Source organism: Mustela putorius, unplaced genomic scaffold (assembly GCF_011764305.1).
Source record: "Mustela putorius furo isolate JIRA1106 unplaced genomic scaffold, ASM1176430v1.1 tig00003845_pilon_pilon_pilon, whole genome shotgun sequence".
NCBI lineage: Eukaryota > Metazoa > Chordata > Mammalia > Carnivora > Mustelidae > Mustela > Mustela putorius.
The window spans coordinates 44,105,870-44,125,695 of record NW_025421998.1 but is presented as its reverse complement, the minus strand read 5'-3'; the positions used below and the strand labels follow the sequence as shown (position 1 = coordinate 44,125,695).

Sequence of the window (19,826 nt, the reverse complement as noted above, 5' to 3'; positions counted from 1 at the left end):
GAGATCCCAAAATGTAGGAGTGCAAGAGAGGTCGTAAGAATTGCTTTAAATGAGAAAATTTATGAATTGAAATTGGTGGGGGTTTTTTGTTTGTTTTTAGATTTTATTTATTTATTTGGGAGAGAGAGAGATCACAAGTAGGCAAAGAGGCAGGCAGAGAGAGGGGGAACAGGCTCCCCGCTGAGCAGAGAGCCCAATGTGGGGCTCGGTCCCAGGACCCTGAGATCATGACCTGAGCCGAAGGCAGAGACTTAACCCACTGAGCCACCCAGGCGTCCCTTGAAACTGGTTTTTAACCTAGGCCTAAAACGTTGAAAATGTGCAGTCATCCTCTTCTAGGCAATAAGGTCTTCAGAGCCTAGTCTTATTGCAACTATCCCCAGAGCATGGCAAATGAACTTGCTAGACAAGGTACGTCAAGTGAGGAGAGTTGGTGGAATATCTTTAAATAAAACAGACACAAAGCCATGCTTGATCTGGAGAACTACAGGGGGTGAGTTGGGGGTATAATGTAGTCACAGCAGTATGGCTGGCAGACTAGTTGGCTGATACTTTGAGGACTGATTGGAAATGTAAGACTCTCTCAGAGAAAGGTCTGAAACCAAGACCTGGGGTTGGGGATGGGGTGGGGGTGTGGGAGAGGAGTAAAACTAAAGGGAAATCTTTCCAAGAGCCCTCATTCAGAGAAAGTCCTGCAAGGTTCCATGAGGAACTGACTGGGATAGAACCCACAAGACACGTTAGTGTGATGGAAGATGAGCCTGGAGAGATCAAAACAGGAGCTGTATTTCATCATAGAACAAATGGAATTCTATTGAAATACTTGATATGGAACTATGTATTTACATAAGTTTTTAAAGTTAAATTAGTTGGAGCTCCTGGTTGGCTCAGTCTTTTGCATGGCCAACTCTTGATTTTAGTTCAGGTCATGATCTTAGGGTCCTTGGGTTGAGCCCCATGTTGGCCATGCTCAGTGGGGAGTCTGCTTGAGGATTCCTCTCCCTTTCCCTCTGCCCTGCTACCACTCCCTTGCTCTCCAAAATAAATTAATAAATCTGTAAAAAAAAAAAAAAGAGAGAGAGAGTTAAATTAATTAAACTGATAATTATAATAAATGTGACTATTTTGTTGATTGTATTCATAACTCTTCAAAATGACCCTACTATATAATTTCTTTCATTTAGAAGCATAATTACTTTCATTTAATACTGTAATGTAGTTCAGTGTAACCTCATCATAGTACTTCCAGAAGCAAGCTTTTTTTCTTCTTGTCTAGAAGACATTGACTGAATGTAATTGGGTGCAGCTGTTTAACTCAGAGTTTTTCAGAGTCAAATGATTTAATCCATGCAGAGAAAGGGAACTAAAGAAGGATTAAATGATGCCACATGTCTTAGTACTTCTTTATGTCACTGTAAGCTCAATATTCTGTAGTATAACTTTTAATTAAAAATTTCATTGAAGCCCAAAAGTATTTATAACACAACTCTAAATAATTTTCAAAATATGAACTATAACATTTACCAGTTATGATTACATGAATGGGCTTTTCCTGAGTTTTCTGTATTTTCTCACAATCTTAGCACTTCAACAAAAAGAAAAGTGTACAACTACTGAAAGATGAAGCTTATACTATCAGACCAGTGGAATGGTTTTTACTAATACCTTTCTGTGAGCACACTTATAAGCAGAATTAGGAAAACATGATTAAGCACATTAATTCAAGTTGACTGAAACACACTGGTGCACCTCCATTCCTGTAATGATGAGGGAGGGACGGTCAGCTCCTCCACTGACAGGAAGTGATGAAAGTAGGCATGGTATTGTTATACTAGATGGTGTTTTTCAACTATGCACCAGACACTGAGCTAGGCACTTAATTTTTTAAAAAAATATCATTTAATATGCATAATAGTACCATAAAATAAGTACTATTATTAGCTTCCACTTTGTAGTTTAGGAAACTACAAAATTTGAACCAAGGCTGTTTGACTTCTCATTACTAAAAAAGTAAATTTGTAGAAGAAATTAACAGTTGATAAGTTCAAACTCAAAAAAATAATGAAGTCACAAGAAAGAATTGTTCAAGAATAAAAATATGAAATAAAAATAAAAATCTGGGGGAAATAAGGACAAATAAAATTGTGTTTAATCCCAAATAATGCCAGAGGTAAAGTTATTATTTGAATTTCTGGATTTCCCATAATGCTTTTTTTTTTTTAAAGATTTTATTTATTTATTTGACAGACAGATCACAAGTAGGCAGAGAGGCAGGTGGGGAGAGAGAGGAGGAAGCAGGCTCCCCGCTGAGCAGAGAGTCTGATGCGGGGCTCAATCCCAGGACCCTGAGATCATGACCTGAGCTGAAGGCAGAGGCTTTAACCCACTGAGCCACCCAGGCGCCCTCCCATAATGCTTTTAAAACCATGAGTCATTTTACTTTTTAGTCACTGAAAATAAACAAAGCCAGGTAGTTTGGGACTTTCAGATAAACAAATAGTTAATAGGAAGGGACATAAAAATGAAGTACTGTTTTCAGCTAAATGAAGTTAAGTTATTACATCTCACATCTTTATTCCAAATCACATATGCATAACTTATTATTATATGCATAAATATATGCATATATACATGCACATATTATATGTGTAACATATTACACACATAGAGAACTTGCATAAAAATGTGCCATGATAGGGGTGCCTGGGTGGCTCAGTTGGTTAAGCATCAGACTCTTGATTTTTGTTCAGGTTATGATCTCAGGGTTATAACACTGAGCCCCACATCAGTCTCTATATGCAGTAAGGAACCCGCTTGGCATTCTCATTCTCCCTCTCCCCCTCTCCGCCCCTACCTCTCTTAAAAAAGGTGCTATGATAATTGACATTAAATAGGGATGCCAGTCATGGGCCTGATGTCAGACTTTGCAGGGTATAAACATGCCCTTTTTTTCTGCCCAACCCCAAGTGAAATCCTCATCCCAATTTATTAGGAAAGGAAGTCATGGATGTAGTGATTAGAGAGTTGTCTGCCTACATGTGCAGTTTCAACCAGGAGTACCTTAAATTCAATGAAGCACAGAAATGCAGAGTTATGGTTGGATTCAGCCCTTAATCTTCATTATTTATTTATAATAAATCATTTTATTTATTATACTTTGTTAAAATGGGATTCATCTTAAAAATAAAGTAAAAGTTTGTGTTAGTGACCACATCAGTACCTGGTGTTGGAAGGTGGATTCTGCTGGGAAGAGGAAAGCACATTTTTTTACCTCAGGTTCGCCCAGTTCATTTTGTTGCTCCACAAAGGAATGAAAACATAGAGACTTGAGGTAACACAACAAAGGTGAGAAGGAAGATAATATAGTGAGACCATAAGAGATATACTTACTGGGAATGGAAAGATTTTGAAGAAGTTGATGAAAAAGCAGGGAAATCCTGAAAGTAATTATAGTATGAAGATTCTAGATTACCCAAAGATATTTAAAAGTCAATAGGTAAATGTATAGATTTTTTTTAAGGAAAGAAAGAGAAGGTTAAGCTAAAGGTGATTAATTAGATAGGAGTTTGTTTCAAGAATGGCACCAAACTGAGTTCCACAAGTAAGGAAGACTTTATTCTAGACTATTACAATAGACACTGAAATTAACTCCATGGAAACAAAAGGCAGGAATAGTTCTAAGTATTGGTTGAATTAGTGAGAAAGCAGTGGAGGACGTTAGGGGTGAGATTGATCAATGTGATGTGTAGAATACATTGAGTTACTCCTGAGTTTGCAAATATTTTTCTCAGTAGTTAAGTCATGTATGTTTGCTAACCATTATCAGTTGAAGAAATTGGAGACCTACCATCCTACGTAGACTGAGGTGTCAGGGCACTATCTCCTTTGATGTTTCCATGTCAAAGAAATGGTTCCCAACTACTTGAGAAAGATATTTCCTAGGTTCGAAGACTAAGAAGTGACTAGGAGAAATTTACATAAGTTTCAAAGGAACAGAAAAATAATTTACAGTTTTAAGTTTTTCAAATAAATGCTTTAAGAAAAGGGAGGCCAGGAGCCTAAAGACAGGAAGAAACCTGTCAAGTTTGGTCAAACTAAGGGTAATGTCAAGGCTATCTTGATCAGGTTTTAGTAAATGAACAGTTGGAAATATATAAATAGAGGTAGCCTTTTTCAGAAAAGCAAGGCATGTCCTGGGATTTCTAATCCAATTTTTTCCCATCATCCATCTAAAATTTACTGCAAAATTCTTAAGTTCTGACAGTAACTGAACCAAAGACTTTAGCTACGAAGATATTGAATGAGACAAAAATCTCTGGCCAGAAGGTTCTCATAGGCTAATGGAGGTAAAGGTGAGTGGGTCAACAGACAATTATCAGAAGTCTTTACAGTGATGTGACTGCAGTGTTTGGGAACAGAGAACGTATAGCACAGCTCCATTTGGGGGATCTGAAAGTCAGAGAAGGTTCACAGAGGAAGAAAACACAGTCCTAAATAGTACTTAGGAAGCAGGTAGGGCAACCAGACATGGAGAACAGTGTACACCAAATAGCAGAGGGGTAAGAAAGCAGCATTTCAGTTCATAGAAAAACAAATGGTTTTCTGTGGAGAGAATGTAGGGAAATCATGGGCAATGACAGACAATGAGGATTTCCTTATTGTTGTATCCTGATAAAGGCTCCAGCCCTCAACTAGTAGGTATTAAGGACACTGCGATGCTTCCATTTGTACTTTAGAAACACACTTTTGGGGATCAGGGTGGATGAGGGCTGCAGGAGAAATGAGAGATAGCAGGGGATAGGAGAAACGTGCACAAAAGCCTGGAAGAAAACATGGAGGCGGCAGGTTGTACATTGAATAAATCAGATTCACTACCTGGATGTCATAGCTGAGGGAGTGCAGGGATTAAAAAATTATTGGGAAACTTGCCATTTATGAAGAAGAGATACGAAGCTTCTCTTCGAAAAGAGGAGGGAAGAAAGAGTTATAAGACTCAATCCGTGGGTCTTTTACCTCAATAAGCTGAGAGTGATTCCAGACTTACTATCTTACAGTTTTATAAAGTTCAGATAGGATGGTTATATGAAAATGCTCTCTGGAAAGATCCAGGTGAATATGAGACTTCATTCTTCTCCCATCTCAATTCTTTTTTGAATTTATATTGGCTATCAGTCAATAAATAAATATATAAGTGGCTTCCACTATCAGAGTCAGTGTGAAATTTTAAGGCAATTTCTGAAGAATACAAAAGACATCAACAATAATTCTCAGGATTGCTACAGAGTTTGTTTAGGTCTGGGGAGGGAGATCTGTTCCAAAAATGCAGTACTAGGGGCTTTCTAAATAGTGTGATTCTTAAAAATCTTGGCTCTGTATCTGGTTTCTCTTTGCTTTAATTTCTCCTTTCTCTTTACCTCCCTCTCAATTCCATTACACGGATGTGCTTCAATTGCCTTCTGGAGGTACATTGCACATACTACTACTACTGTGACTGTTAAAAATCACCCATAGCAATCTGCACATTTCTATGACTAAAAAGAAATTAGAATAATGCAAGGAACATTTAGGGAATAGTGCTAAGCATGTATATCCCTGACATTAAATACAATTAATTATATTTTTACTGTATTAATGTTGTGTTCTTTGCTCATCTCCTAAGCTATAAAAACCTTGAAACTATAAAAACCTTCATAAACCAAGATTTATCTTTTATATTACATTTAAGCTCCAGTACGATGAATGCAATAAACTTTCAGCATATACTTTTACCAAGAAAAAGAAATCTATCCTCTGATCACACTTCTCATTTTGTTTTATTTTTATGGAAATTGACATGAATTTTTAGTGTAATTACTTCAAACAGATGTTCAATTCTCTTATCCTGATAATAGGAAACACAGTACAATGAAAGGAGATATTTTGGAAGAGTGCATGAAAGAGTTTGGTGAAGTTCATGAAATAGACCAAATAGGGAAATTGGAGGGTTGCTTTAAAGATGTCAAAATACATGTTTAAACTGATTAAATGATGAATTATTAAAAACGTATTTTTAAAATTGTATATGTGAAGACAGAGATCAGAACATACCAACTTAAACTGATTCAAATCTTGTTTTGAGTTTATAAAAATAAATCAAACATTTTCATTTTATTTCTCAACCTTTTATATGGAGTGTCACAAACAGGTTTAAGCTAGATATGCTTTAGTTAAGGCTTCACAGTAAGATAGAAGTTGTAATATGTAGACAATGGTTCATTCATTTCTTTCTGTGTTACATATTTCATGTAAAATGTACATTTTTGTAGGTTTGCTTAAGATGCCTAGAGCTTTATGGGGGAAAAATAAAAGTCATAAAGCAGTCCTTTGAAAATTTTATGTTAGAACATGTATGCCAAAAAAAGGTATATTTAATATACAATGACAAGTGTGTAGATTCTGAATGTTTATGATCTCATGTCCAGGATCTAACTAAGAAATTGTCCTCAGAAAGACTAAAGAAAAAAAAGAAAGAAAGAAAAAAACAAGTTGCATTAGCTGTTGCTAAATGAGTTGTAGAACCACATCATTCACTATAATGATAATTAGATTTATCAGCCCAGGTTTATTTGGATGCAAATTCAGATAATCAAAGTCTTAAAAGGTTCTATATTGGGGACATATGGTAGTTGAAAATATCCTAACAGTCAGGTAATAGATATGGAAAAATGGAATTTCCAAATGTTCAGCAGCTAAATTTTCATTCCTCTATATGGAAAGACTATAAATTAACCTGATATTTGGATTTGTACATGTTTAACTTACTATCATACATTTTCTGAAATAATGTCATGCAAAACAGTTCTTATCTAATTAAAATAATGTTTATCAATCAAAAACAACTTTCAATGTGAAGAAGAGGGATGAAATTATTTTCTGAAGCACATATAGGTAAAGACTTTATTTCCAGGGTCACTTTTTATATTAAAAATAAGATAGGAGTTGCACTTCTAGAATGTGGTTGAAAATCACAAATTATGGAATTAACCTGTGATAGCCGTAAACCCAGCCTTTCTTTCTCTCCTGTTTCCCTGATGACTCGTGCCTGGGGTGCTCCTGAACATTTAGCTTAAAAGCGCACACTGGGGGCTTAAGTGGGTACGAGAAGAATAAATGAAACAAGATGGGATTGGGAGGGAGACAAACCATAAGTGACTCTTAATCTCACAAAACAAACTGAGGGTTGCTGGGGGGAGGGGGTTTGGGAGAAGGGGGTGGGATTATGGACATTGGGAAGGGTATGTGCTTTGGTGAGTGCTGTGAAGTGTGTAAACCTGGTGATTCACAGACCTGTACTCCTGGGGATAAAAATATATGTTTATAAAAAATAAAAAATTAAAAATTAAAAAAAAAAAGCGCACACTTGGGGGCTTAAGTGGGTAGGAGAAGAATAAATGAAACAAGATGGGATTGGGAGGGAGACAAACCATAAGTGACTCTTAATCTCACAAAACAAACTGAGGGTTGCTGGGGGGAGGGGGTTTGGGAGAAGGGGGGTGGGATTATGGACATTGGGAAGGGTATGTGCTTTGGTGAGTGCTGTGAAGTGTGTAAACCTGGTGATTCACAGACCTGTACTCCTGGGGATAAAAATATATGTTTATAAAAAATAAAAAATTAAAAATTAAAAAAAAAAAGCGCACACTTCCTAAGGATTCCAGGTAGTGGTCAATGCATTGAGTTGATTAAAGCACCCGTTAAAAGCAAAGTCAAAGATCTTAACGATTTCATGTTTTCATGAACCGTTGCCATTTTTCCAATGGCTGTAAGCAAAAACATGTAACCTTGGACACGTCAACATGCCTAGTCTTTGTATCTGAGACAGTATACGCCACCACTATGCTTCACTGTGTCCCAAGGAACATCTTAGAGGGACTTCTGGGCTTTTCAGTTTCTGGACTTTTCGTAGGCGAAGTTTCATCCATTATTAACTCTCTTGGCATCCCGCATTCTCCCTATCACCATGCCAATTAAAAATAGATTGGGAATTGGTTAAAACTCAGTTCAAATCTTAGCTTCTTTACTTAAATTTCTGCTTTTTGAGACCGTAAACTTCAACTTGTTGAGCTTCAGTTTTCTTTAAAGTAAAAATCAGATGTTAGTACCTATGTCAAAAAGTTGTAGAAGGTACAAACTTCCAGTTATAAAATAAACGAGTCATGGGGATGTAAGGTAAGGCATGGTGGCTATAGTTGACTATTCTATAATGTATATTTGAAAGTTGCTAGGAGAGTAAGTTTTAAGTCTCTATCAGTCGAAAAAAATTGTAACTCTGTATGGGAACAAATGTTAGTTGGATGTATTATGATTATTTCACAATGTATGCAAATATCAAAGCATTATGTTGTACACCTGAAACTAATGTTATCTTTCAGTCATACCTCAAAAAATTGCTGCAGTGACAATTACCTGAGGTGAGGTATACAATATTCATAGCACAGTGCTTGACAAAAGATGTGCAATCAGTAACTGCTCATCGATTGTTTTCATCTAGGTATACCCTGTATAAAGAGAAGTCTAAAGGGAAGTCCCACAGAGAAACGATTGATATCTGTATGGAGTCCAGATGAATCTGTAGCTACTCATTCAAGAAGCAGTCTTGTCCAATTCAAAACACAAGAAAAGAAAGGCAGAAAAATTCTAGAGGAATGATTCTCAGATTTTATGTGTGTGGAGATCACCTGGGGATCTTTATAAAAGGCAAATAATGATTTAGTGGATGGAATCTGAGAGACTGCATTTCTAGCAAACTCCAGCTGGTGCATATGCTGCCTGCCCACTGGATACACAGTAACAAGTCCTAGAGCACTTGAGTGCATGGCAACTTATGAAATACTGTACTCAAATCCATATATGTCTAATCCAGCATTCTGTTTCCTGATACAAAAGGTTAAAATTAATTGATTCCTTTGTTCATTTAATGAAAGATTATTTAGTGTCTTTTATATGCCAGGCAGTGTTTTAGGTTATAAGTATAAAATAACAAGAGAGAGAAAGATCATGCCCTCATTGGGTTTTTAATCTAGTAGTAGGGTTAGAAGATAAACTTATAAACAATTCATTAGGTTCCAGTGGTGAGTAAAGCTGTAATGAAAATAAAATGTAGTTATTTTGAGATTATGTATGGTCAATAAAGCCTCCTCCAGGAAGGGGACAATTGAACCAAAACCTGAATATAGAAAAGTAGTCTGCCATGAGATCTAAAATTGTCATACAAAGGGAAGGGAGAATGCCAAGTCCCTGAGGCAGTGATAAGATTATTCTGTAGGAGAAAAGGGGGAAAAAATCATTATGGCTAGAACATAATGCCATTATGTGGATGCAGAACAACGCTGAGCAGTCCAGAGCCATCAGAGCCAGGGACTTACCTGGCCACGTTGGGAGGAGTGCAGTAAGGGCTGACATCTAAGGGAATTTAGAGGTTGAATCCAAGGTGGGTTTTAATAGCTCCACAGAGGATTAAGATGTGTTCTAGAACAAACGTACCTACCGGAAAATGCACCTGGCTAAGCGGAACAAGATGAGTGAAAAGAGCTCACGTAAGATACGGGACACAGGCTGAAAAAAAGAAAGAAAGAAAGAAAGGAGGAGGAGGAGGAGGAGGAGGGGGAGGGGGAGGGGGAGGAGGAGGTCGAAGTCATAAAGCAAGAAAGGTTGAAATTGTACATCCCTTCGGTTTACGAGAAAGAGAAATCTACCACTTTTGCTTTGAAAATTAATTTTATAATAGCACCCACATAGCATACTTTCAGTTGCTGCAGAATGAGTTAAATTTTTCTGAGTAGAAATGATTAAGTAACTATGAGAAGAAATAAAACTGTAATTCCTGGTTGATTAAAGGCTGGAGCACCAAACTTGCCTTCCTTTTCACAGGATATTAGAAATGAAAGTGAAAGAGAGTAGATAGAACATTAAAAGTAGCAGCAAAGAACTAAGACATATGCGAGTCCCCTCTTGCCCTCAGAAAAAAGTTTAGTAGGAAGAAGAGTCATTATTACGTAAATTGTAAAATATTAAATACTTTTTACTGTAATGATTTTCATATTCTACCTTCAGTATCTATAAATCTACAATCTATCTCCATATTGTTTTCCTGGGATGTAAGCCAAAGCCTAAAGCCAATAAAAGCAGAATTAAAAGAGATCCCACAGATCACAGTAACTAAAGACTGAATGGTACAATGATGAGTCCATCATCATTTCAGTGAGTCTGACTTACTAGTAAGCAAATCTAATCATTTAAAGCCTTGCAGACTGGTGGCTTATTAATGTTCCACTTGACTTCTGATTGTGTCTAATGATACAAGGCCCTGCAAACTAGTAACTATTAACCTGTTAGAGCATTTCCAATTGACTTCTGATTTTCTATCTTGTTTTTCAAATGTATGAATAAAGGACCATACATTAACACGATGCTCCTAGCCTTCCATCAGTGAGAAACAGCTCTGCGTTGCTTTTCTAATAGCAGTGAAAAGTAGCATAATTAGTCACTCTTTCTCAACTGAAGGTGTAATGGCCCAAGGCACACGTTTGTGATATATTTATCCAGAATTATGGTCATGTTTTCTGGCAAAATAATAGATCAGCTTTTGCTTGTTTTTGGATTGTTTTTGCTCTGTTCCATTGATGTCATTGATACCCTACATTAACCAGCGATGCCTGTAGAGTTCATTTCATATTCTATTTTGGTCATTTGTAATCCTTTTAGCTGTCTTTGGCATTCATTAATCACAAAGACATTTTCTTCCTCATTGGCCTTTTGTACATCTCATTGTATTCATTCAACAAATACTAAAGGCATGCCAATCTCTGGAGCTCGCAAGGTGAGGGAGTGGGGTCAGATGAAGCTGGGAAGAGAATCCGGAGCCAGGTCATTATAGGTCTTGTAAACATTTAAGAACTTTCATCTCTGTCTTAAGAGCAACAGGAAACTACTGATGAGTTTTAAGTGCTGGAGCGACACCATCTTTTGCGATTTGCTTACCTTGTCACTTTTCTCCCCCTCTTCCAATGGGACCACGTAGACAGTTTTATGTTTTAGCCTATTATTTGCATATCTTGGCTATTTCCAACTAACACAGTAATTTTTATGAAAAAGAAAAAAAAAAGGTTGCCAGTCATACAAAAATAAATTCTCTGGGAGACAATTTGCAGAGATGCCTGAGTTAGTTCATGAAAATATATGGTACATGCTGTGGGTAGAGGTGTTATTTGTAAATGATGATGTAAATGGTACATCTCCAATAATGCAATAAAAAGGGGAATATAATTCATTGATGTTCTTTATTGCAAGGTTAATATTATAAATAGAAAAGTCACTAACTGGGCAGCTATCTGTAGTAAAAAATACTTTTAGCACTGTGCTTGATCTATACACCTAAGCTTCTAATAATAAAAGAAGCTTCAGTTAAGGGTATATATTTATTCCTCGTGTTCTTTTAACATCTGGCTGTCGTGGGCATTGTTTTAGCTTTGTTTTTAACTAAGAACCAAATAACCTAATTTATCTTGGTGCCCATCTGGTTACAATGGCTCATTTTACATTTATTTAAAACTGATAGATTGTTTGTGACGATGTCTTCCCCAGGAGAAGAAGTTGACAGACAGCTGTGCAGAGATGCCATCTTCCCCATCCCTGTTGCCTGTTACGCCCCATGCCCAAAGGACTGTGTGCTCAGCATGTGGTCTTTGTGGTCCTCCTGCTCACACACCTGCTCTGGGAAAACCACAGAAGGGAAGCAGATACGGGCACGGTCAATTCTGGCCTATGCCGGTGAGGAAGGTAAGGCTGGTCCCCAGCTTCAGAAGTGGATTCACATTCCTTTCTGAAGTTGGCTTCCTTTTCTTTCTTTCTTTCTTTTTTTTTTTTTTTTTTTGTCTTTCGTGGTTAAGGTGATGCTACACAAAAATCTACTTCCAGAATCCCAGCAATTCAAGGAAATTTAATATCTGTTGACATATGGAACAACTTCTTTTCCCCAAAATTAATCTTGAAAATAGATCTTTAATAAAAGAAGAAAGACTTTAAAAAGTAGTTGCTTTGCCTTAACTCTCTCTTAATAACTGCTTTCTAGTTTGAATGCTAAACCTGTGCAAAAGTATGAAAATGGCTTCCCAAACTCCAGATATGTCAGGTTTGATTATTTTTTTCTCTATTGCAGTAGTCAGTTTTTCCCTTTGAGATGACATTCTGCCTTCTCATAAACATGCATATATGTTCAATAAAGAAATGTTTTCTTTTTAAAGAAACACCAGCATGATTATTACTTGAAGGAAAATTACATGGCTTCTCTGCCACTCGGGTTTTTGAACATAGGCTCTAAGATCCAGAAGTCTCATCCATACATTGTGTTCATTTTTCAAATATGCTGCTCCTTAATCACCTCATCCTGTTGGGGGAATAAAGCATGCTTTGTCATTTATTCATACCTCACTTGTGTAAGCTTTATTGTCGAGAAATATAAGGCTCTTGGTAATTATCTCTCAAGCTTACATACAAATGCTAATTTGGCCTCTGTGTGACTGGGTGATATAACGTCATACTTAATCTTGTCATTCTTGAGAATACCACAGGACTAAGAAAAACATAGAAGTCATCAAGCTCTATCACATTAAGGCATGTTCTGTCTCAAGAATATAGGTGTATATTATTTAAACCTTACCAAGCTGAATGACTCTTCTCCTCATTCACAGTTAGCACTAGTAAGTAATGATTTCTGTTTGTAATTTGCATGTGTTTCTCTGTGTATATCCCCAAAAAATAAATTGTGGAGGAGTTTTTAAGCTGCCAGTTTTATTTTTCTACTTCTGAAATATTTTGGTGGTAGAAACCTGATAGTGTTTTTATTTCATCAAACATGCTATCTATAATATAATAGCCATGCAAAAATGTAATTACCTTAGTCTTAAGACCTGAGAGAAAAATTTAGCTTATTTGACACAGTCAACCAATAGGAAAATTTAGAATTTTGTTTTAAAGTGTCCCAAGGGGCACCTGGGTGGCTCAGTGGGTTAAGCCTCTGCCTTCGGCTCGGGTCATGATCCCAGGGTCCTGGAATTGAGCCCCGAGTCGGGCTCTTTGCTCAGCAGAGAGCCTGCTTCCCTTCCTTTCTCTCTGCCTGCCTCTGTGCCTACTTGTGATCTCTGTCAAATAAATAAATAAAATTTTTAAAAATAAATAAAAAAATTTTTTAAAAAGTGTCCCAAAATATTTTTCTGGTTACCTTAATATAAATTGAACCATTTGGTACCCCTGCCCCAAAAAAGTATATCTGGGAACCAAATAGAGAACTAGAACATTTTAGAAAGTTATATTCCTTGTCTTGTCAAACAGTAACTCTAACCTTGCATAGATTATATTCAGACTTCAAACTCTATCAGCTCAGATTATGTCTTGGACTTCATTAAAATTAGATCTGTGGTCACCCTGCTTCCTATAAATCTATTATACTCTGCAGACACTTGCTGTGTGACTAGTAATGAGTGACTTTTCGCCCCGTGAGTCACATGGCAGAGATTTTTGCCATGCTTGCAGAACCCACCAGATCATTATTTCTCTAGACATGATGCTTCACACTGAAAGGTCAGGAAATGCTTTAAAGGCAGAAATTTATGATTGATCTTTGATGTGTATCACCCACTTAGTTTGAAAGGGTGAGACTTCGATAATTTTTAATTAAGTCTAGTAGCTGCATCATAAGCAGGCCATGCTGGAAAATTATAGATGTTTATATAGTAAATCATAAAGGCATGAATTCAAAACATAATTTTAAACAGAAACCATATAGGAAGCTGTCAGTGGAGAATCTGCTGCTGCTTGTCTCTGTTAATAACAGTTATAAAAACTGGTATAATTATAGAAGATATTTAAAGAGGAATCTGTGTTTCAAAAACTATTTAGTACCCATTATTCGCTGGACATGGAAACATTTTCTTGCTCACAAAATAAGTCTTGTAATTTTGAACTCTTCTTAAAATTACTCAAAAAGTTCATTTGCAGGATGTTTTAAAATGTGGCCCCCTGATAATTAGATGACACTTTATAATTCTGCACCAAAGTAGGTCTTTCTAGTATTCCCCGAGAATTAATGTTTGTATGTATCAAACATGTTCTGAATTTTCTAAATCAGAAAATTACTGTGATAACCTTAAGGGGAAAGTTAACATTATTAAAATTAAGTATTGAGTGTTTAGACGTACAACTTTCTGGTGAAATAAGTTACAAATCCATGTGCAAAGTACTAATCTGGATTTACAAAGTCAATGCTGCTTCACAAAATAAAAGATAACCTTTTGTTTATCTCAGGCATAACTTCACTGTTGAACAGTATACTGAATATTATATGACCTCTTGTATTAATAAGAGCAAATTGAGTTGTTTTGTAGTAACTAACAGCTCAGCAGCTTAAAAACTTTTAAAAAAGAGAAACTATTGCTTCGTTATGGGAACATTGCCATGGCATTGGGTGGCTTTCCAAGGCAGTCTCAGCTTGCACCTCCAAATGAAGACCCACTCCCCAGTGCCAATGGAAGAAGTTAGTTGGAAAGTCTGGTGATTTCTAACCATCAGCATTAAGTTCTTCCATACAGAAGGGACTTAAGTCATTCCTACTGACATTTCATTGACCAAGCAAAATCATACAATCATGGCTTGAAGTTGAACCTAACTTGAGTCATGGTGCAGGGTGGGAGAGATGTAATCCTAGTGTGTGCTAGAGAAGAGGAGTGCTAGCTCCTGGTCTTACCCCTGATATGCTTAGTTTTCTTATGGTTTGTGTGTCTGCGTGTGTGTGTCTCCATCTATCTCTATGTCTGTCTCTGTAGATGTATGATAAAAGATGATTCTCTATGCCCCCAATTCAGGAGATAAACCAAGCTTCTCCAGTTGTTGAAATGTTAGGACTTTTATCAATGATTTCTTTGTTCCTACTATGTGAATGATAGAGTACAGAATAATACGTCCTCTTCCCCATACTACTTTTTCTTTCTTTCCCTTTCCTTCTTCACTTTCTTTCTGGGCTCTCTCTGCTCCTGAACAATTTTCTCTAAAAAGTCATTTGGTGGAGTCGAGTGGTTGAGCATCTGTCTCAGCAGGTGGGGGTCTGCAGGCTTCAGAGTGGGTTATCAAAGCCCACAATGTAAATGCCAAAATAATATTAATAACAGAATATAACCTATTACATGAAATAGGAAACCATGGATCCATATTTCATATAAATAAATGAATGTATTAACTGAGCATCTAACCAAGAGCGTTTTATTTAGTCTCAAGTATCTCTGTAATGGAGAAGTATTACAGACACCACCTTAACCCAAGGATCAAAATTTAAATTAGTGGTAGTGGAGCAAAGAAACTTCATGTGTTCCTGGTATGATGCAATGATAAAATGGCATCAGGTCTGTGACGTCCCTGTCAAAGATGCATATTGTAGAATATAATCATGAGGAAATGTCCCAATTAAAACACCGAAAAACAATAACTGATCTTTAATATCCTGAAGAGCCAAGGAGCACTTAATCATGAAAATTAAGAAAAAACTGGGGGTGCCTGGGTGGCTCAGTGGGTTAAAGCCTCTGCTTTCAGCTCAGGTCATGATCCCAGGGTCCTGGGATCAAGCCCCACATCGGGCTCTCTGCCCATCAGGGAGCCTGCTTCCTTCTCTCTCTCTCTCTCTCTCTCTCTCTCTCTGCCTCTCTGCCTACTTGTGATCTCTGTGATCTCAAATAAATGGATAAAATTGTAAAAAAAAAATTAAGAAAAAACTGAGGGATCTATTCCAGATTGAAGGAGATTACCAAAACATGGTACTTAAATGCAAAACTTGGTTATAGATTTTTCCACTGTAAAAAGGGTATTTTGAGACAGTTGGAAAATCTGAATAGGTATGAGGAGTAGATAGTAATAATGTGTCAATGATTGTTTCCTAGTTTCCTGATCTCAAATATTGAATGTGTTTATGTAGGAAAATGCCCTTGACTATAAGAAATAAACATTTAAGTATTTAGGGTAGTGAGGTATCATTTCAACAACTTTGTCCAAATGATCCAGGGAGGAAAATTATTGATAATATATTTTGAATTTTCCTACAATTTTAAGCTTGGTTAAAAATTTAAACATAAAAAATTAATTAAAAAACAGCTTGAATATAATTGCTTTTCATGCAGTCTTAAGGAATACTTTATAACCTATTGTTAGCAACAAACAAATTATCACAAAAGGATTCTTATCCAAATGTCATTTGGAAAGCAAATACAAATGGTAGCAACTAGAGATAGTAAATATGCTGGAGAAAGCAAAAATACATCTTTTAAACTTAAAAAAACAAAAGGGGGAGTGTGCGTGTATGTTTAAATAAAATTGGTATTTCACTCTTTGGCATTGTATAACTCAAGGTAAAAATCTTCCTTGTTTTGGGTAAACTATGGGGTGGGTCCCAAAATACTTTAAAAAATATTTGAGGAGGAGGATGCAGAGATCATGCCCAGATTTTTGTAGTTTTCTATAGCCTCTGAGACTCACATAACCATCCAGGCCTTCAGTGGTCCCTGGTTTGCTGGCCGCAAATTGGTGGCTCAGGTGTATGACCAGGAGCATTTTTGCAACAGTGACCTTTCTGTGCGACCTTGACCCTATTCCTTGGACTTGCAATTGCCTCTTGTTTCCTCTCGGTTTTATAGAATGATTCGTTAGTGTCTCAGGCCTAGCCACACAGTGCGGGGATAAGTGTGCAGATGTTATTGGCCCTGAACAAAAATTGTGTTGGGAAGATATGAAAGGAAGCAATCTTTTAACACTTCAGCCTGGCATATTTTTAATATATAAATAGTAGTATGTTGAATTTGAATAAGAAATTAAAAATTAATGTTAGATTTATAGCCATCTGAATTTTTTGAAACCATGTTTAAAAAGAAAAATTGATTTTCAAAATATTTTCCACTAAGCATAATGACAACTTCTGTTAGCTCTCATTACATAGTTAATTATCCTTACAGGAGCAAGAAATGAGAGGATTTTTTTTTTGGGGGGGGGGGAAAGTTCAAAATGACCTGATACTATAACTTCATCAGCCAATTTTATCATGTCTTTGCACCTGCTTTATAAATACAGAAAATAGATGCAAAGTGAAATAGAATTTTGCCAATTTTTCTCACATAATTAGCAGTCTTCAAAAATCATATTTTAAAATATAAAACATTGAAGAGGTAATATTGATATTTTAACTTTGGGTTTTCACAGATAAAGAGCCTAAGGATTCCTTTTATTCCTCGACAGATTTGAAGAATCCAGAATCCATTACATGTACAGACTGGTGGATTCTGTCTTCCAAGTAAAAGTACTGTCACTTCCTCACCCTCCATTCTTGACTTTGAAAACGAAGTTCTGTTTCAGTCTGTCCCTGCATGACCACAACCGCCACACCAGATTTATGCAGACCCCACAGTGGAATGTCTTCTTCCTCTCTCTGCATGGGATAACAAAGGAGGGGAATAGAGATGGTGTGCGACAGCGAAATCTTCTGAGGTTCTCCGTGGCTAACGTTCATCCCTTCAGCTCCCCGAAATCATGCCATTGCCAGTGTGTTTCTTTGTCCAGGGGTGGTCTGCTGTCAGGGGGATCCGGGCTGCAATAAGCAGGCAAAATTACAAGCATTTTAAAAACTGTAATTCATAGTACACTGATAGCCACTTCTTAGCATGAGCCCCGTCCACTTTTTTACCCAAATTGCCTGTTGTTTCTCTGTGTGAACTTGGGACTCCAGTGGACTGCATCTGTATTGCTAATTCCCGCATCACGTCTGCCTGCCATGCCTTGGCTTTTAGTAGCTCTTCTGCTTAAGGAAAATGTTCCCTTCTTTCTCTCCCTTCCCAGAACGCTACTTCTCAAAATCCCACTCCTTCAAAACTCACCTCAGCACCTCCTACTGAGAGGCATTCTTCAGCTGCCCCAAAATGAACAGAATCTTAACACTTTTGAATCTCAATGGTGCTACCTCTTTTAACGTGATTACTGTATTCCGCCTAAAATTATACCCATCTGTATGCTTGCCCATCCCTACTACTTTTCCCCACTGCTTTATAAATAAGATCCCTGAGAACAGCAAAAACTATTTCTAACCCTTGTAGGTATCTGTCTCTTGAAGTATTGGCCGTAAACATCACGTACTATAGAACTCAGTACACATGTTTCCACTTAATGTTTTGAACACGGTTCTTTTATCTTTTCAGTCTTTTCATTTAAATTATAAGGACTTCAGTGCCGGAAACAGAAACACTACAGCTCTGTTCAAATGTATGTTCACACAGACAGCATTTATAGGCTTGAGGTGAAGAGGAAAAGTCACTTTTTCATTTTTATAAGAAAAGTTTCACATTATAATAGTTGGTATTTTAATAGAAGTGTGGACGTTAAGTTATACAGTAGAATTTCATCGAAGGATTATGAAGTCTTTCCACTTCACAGAATGAAACCTATATAGTCACATTAGTATGAAGCATATGTTTTTATGGGTCCAAGAATTTTTTTAAAATGCCATTTATCATAAATTTTGTCATAGATGACATTTTATAATTTCCCCAGTACTATGGAAATATTCCCACGTCTCTGGAATTAGATCTTCCCATAAATAATAAATAAATTCAATATTATATCTATCAATTTTTCTACCGTAAAATTATTCCCCAAACAACAGGACGATGCTGCAATGACTGATTACCCAAGCCATGCTTTTGAAATTGCCATATCGTTGTTATAATTAAGACCACTTTGGGGCTTATCTGCACGAGTATCCTGACATCAGACCAAAACTGCTGATGTGGCTTTAATGTGGATTGGGGCAAGAAAATAAATAGCCTTTCTGTCTGTAAACTTAACTGCCATCTTGCAGTTCCTTGACACCCTATGCTGATGCCGTAGAAGTTTTTTTTTCCTATCACATGTTCTAAAGCCAACGAGTCAATTCCAATGTCAAAAACAATTATAAGAGTTTAGAATCACAGTTAAAACAACATACATACGCCCACAGTGAAAATGAGGTAAATAAATGCTTTTTTCATAGAAGATCAACAATTTTACTATTAAATAAATATAAAGGTAGGGTTAAAATGATTAAAGTGTATACGTTTCACGCCTATAATTAGGTGTTTGTCTTAGAGATAAGATTGGGTAAATCTAGAGCCTCAGGGAATGGGTTATAAGAGCTATAAGAGCGCTCATTTACTTCTCCCCGATCCAATTAGTGTTTTAGAATCCCTTCCTATTCAAATCCTAAACTTCTTTTCAGAGGCTGCCAGCGTCACTGATCTGCGTGATGGAGGACGGTCTGTGATCTGCGACTGTTTTCACCACCATGAAGCAGGGACTTTAATGAAATGCTGCTTAATGCAGGTTATTCTGATGTTGATCCCCTGCTCAACACGGTATAAATGATTCTGAATTGCAGTTAAATTCTCACAGACACTGCCTACCGATGTATTTGCTGAGTTAGAGGGTGTATTAATAGTAAGTGAAACAGTAAATGAAGACCATCTCGGGGGGTAGTTTGTCTATGACTTTTACTCATATCTCAAAGTTGGGGGCCCACTTCTGTCTGAGGATCACTAGCTGTCGAATCACCTTTTCTTGTTTAACAACCAGGTATTTTCTTCTTTTTCTTCTTCTTCTTCTTCTTCTTCTTCTTCTTCTTCTTCTTCTTGGGGGCCCACTTCTGTCTGAGGATCACTAGCTGTCGAATCACCTTTTCTTGTTTAACAACCAGGTATTATTTTTTTCTTCTTCTTCTTCTTCTTCTTCTT

At 36.8% G+C, this 19,826-nt stretch overlaps 1 protein-coding gene across 3 annotated transcripts in view; it reads left to right on the top strand.

Annotated features, from left to right (window-relative positions):
* Nucleotides 1–19,826, top strand: part of THSD7A (thrombospondin type 1 domain containing 7A) — a 465,278-nt gene that overhangs the window by 348,741 nt on the left and 96,711 nt on the right. For all 3 annotated transcript variants that reach the window (XM_004743431.3, XM_004743432.3, XM_004743430.3), the window contains one exon: nt 11,623–11,817. In XM_004743431.3, the coding sequence (XP_004743488.1) occupies nt 11,623–11,817 (195 nt within the window). The remainder of the gene's footprint in view (nt 1–11,622; nt 11,818–19,826) is intronic.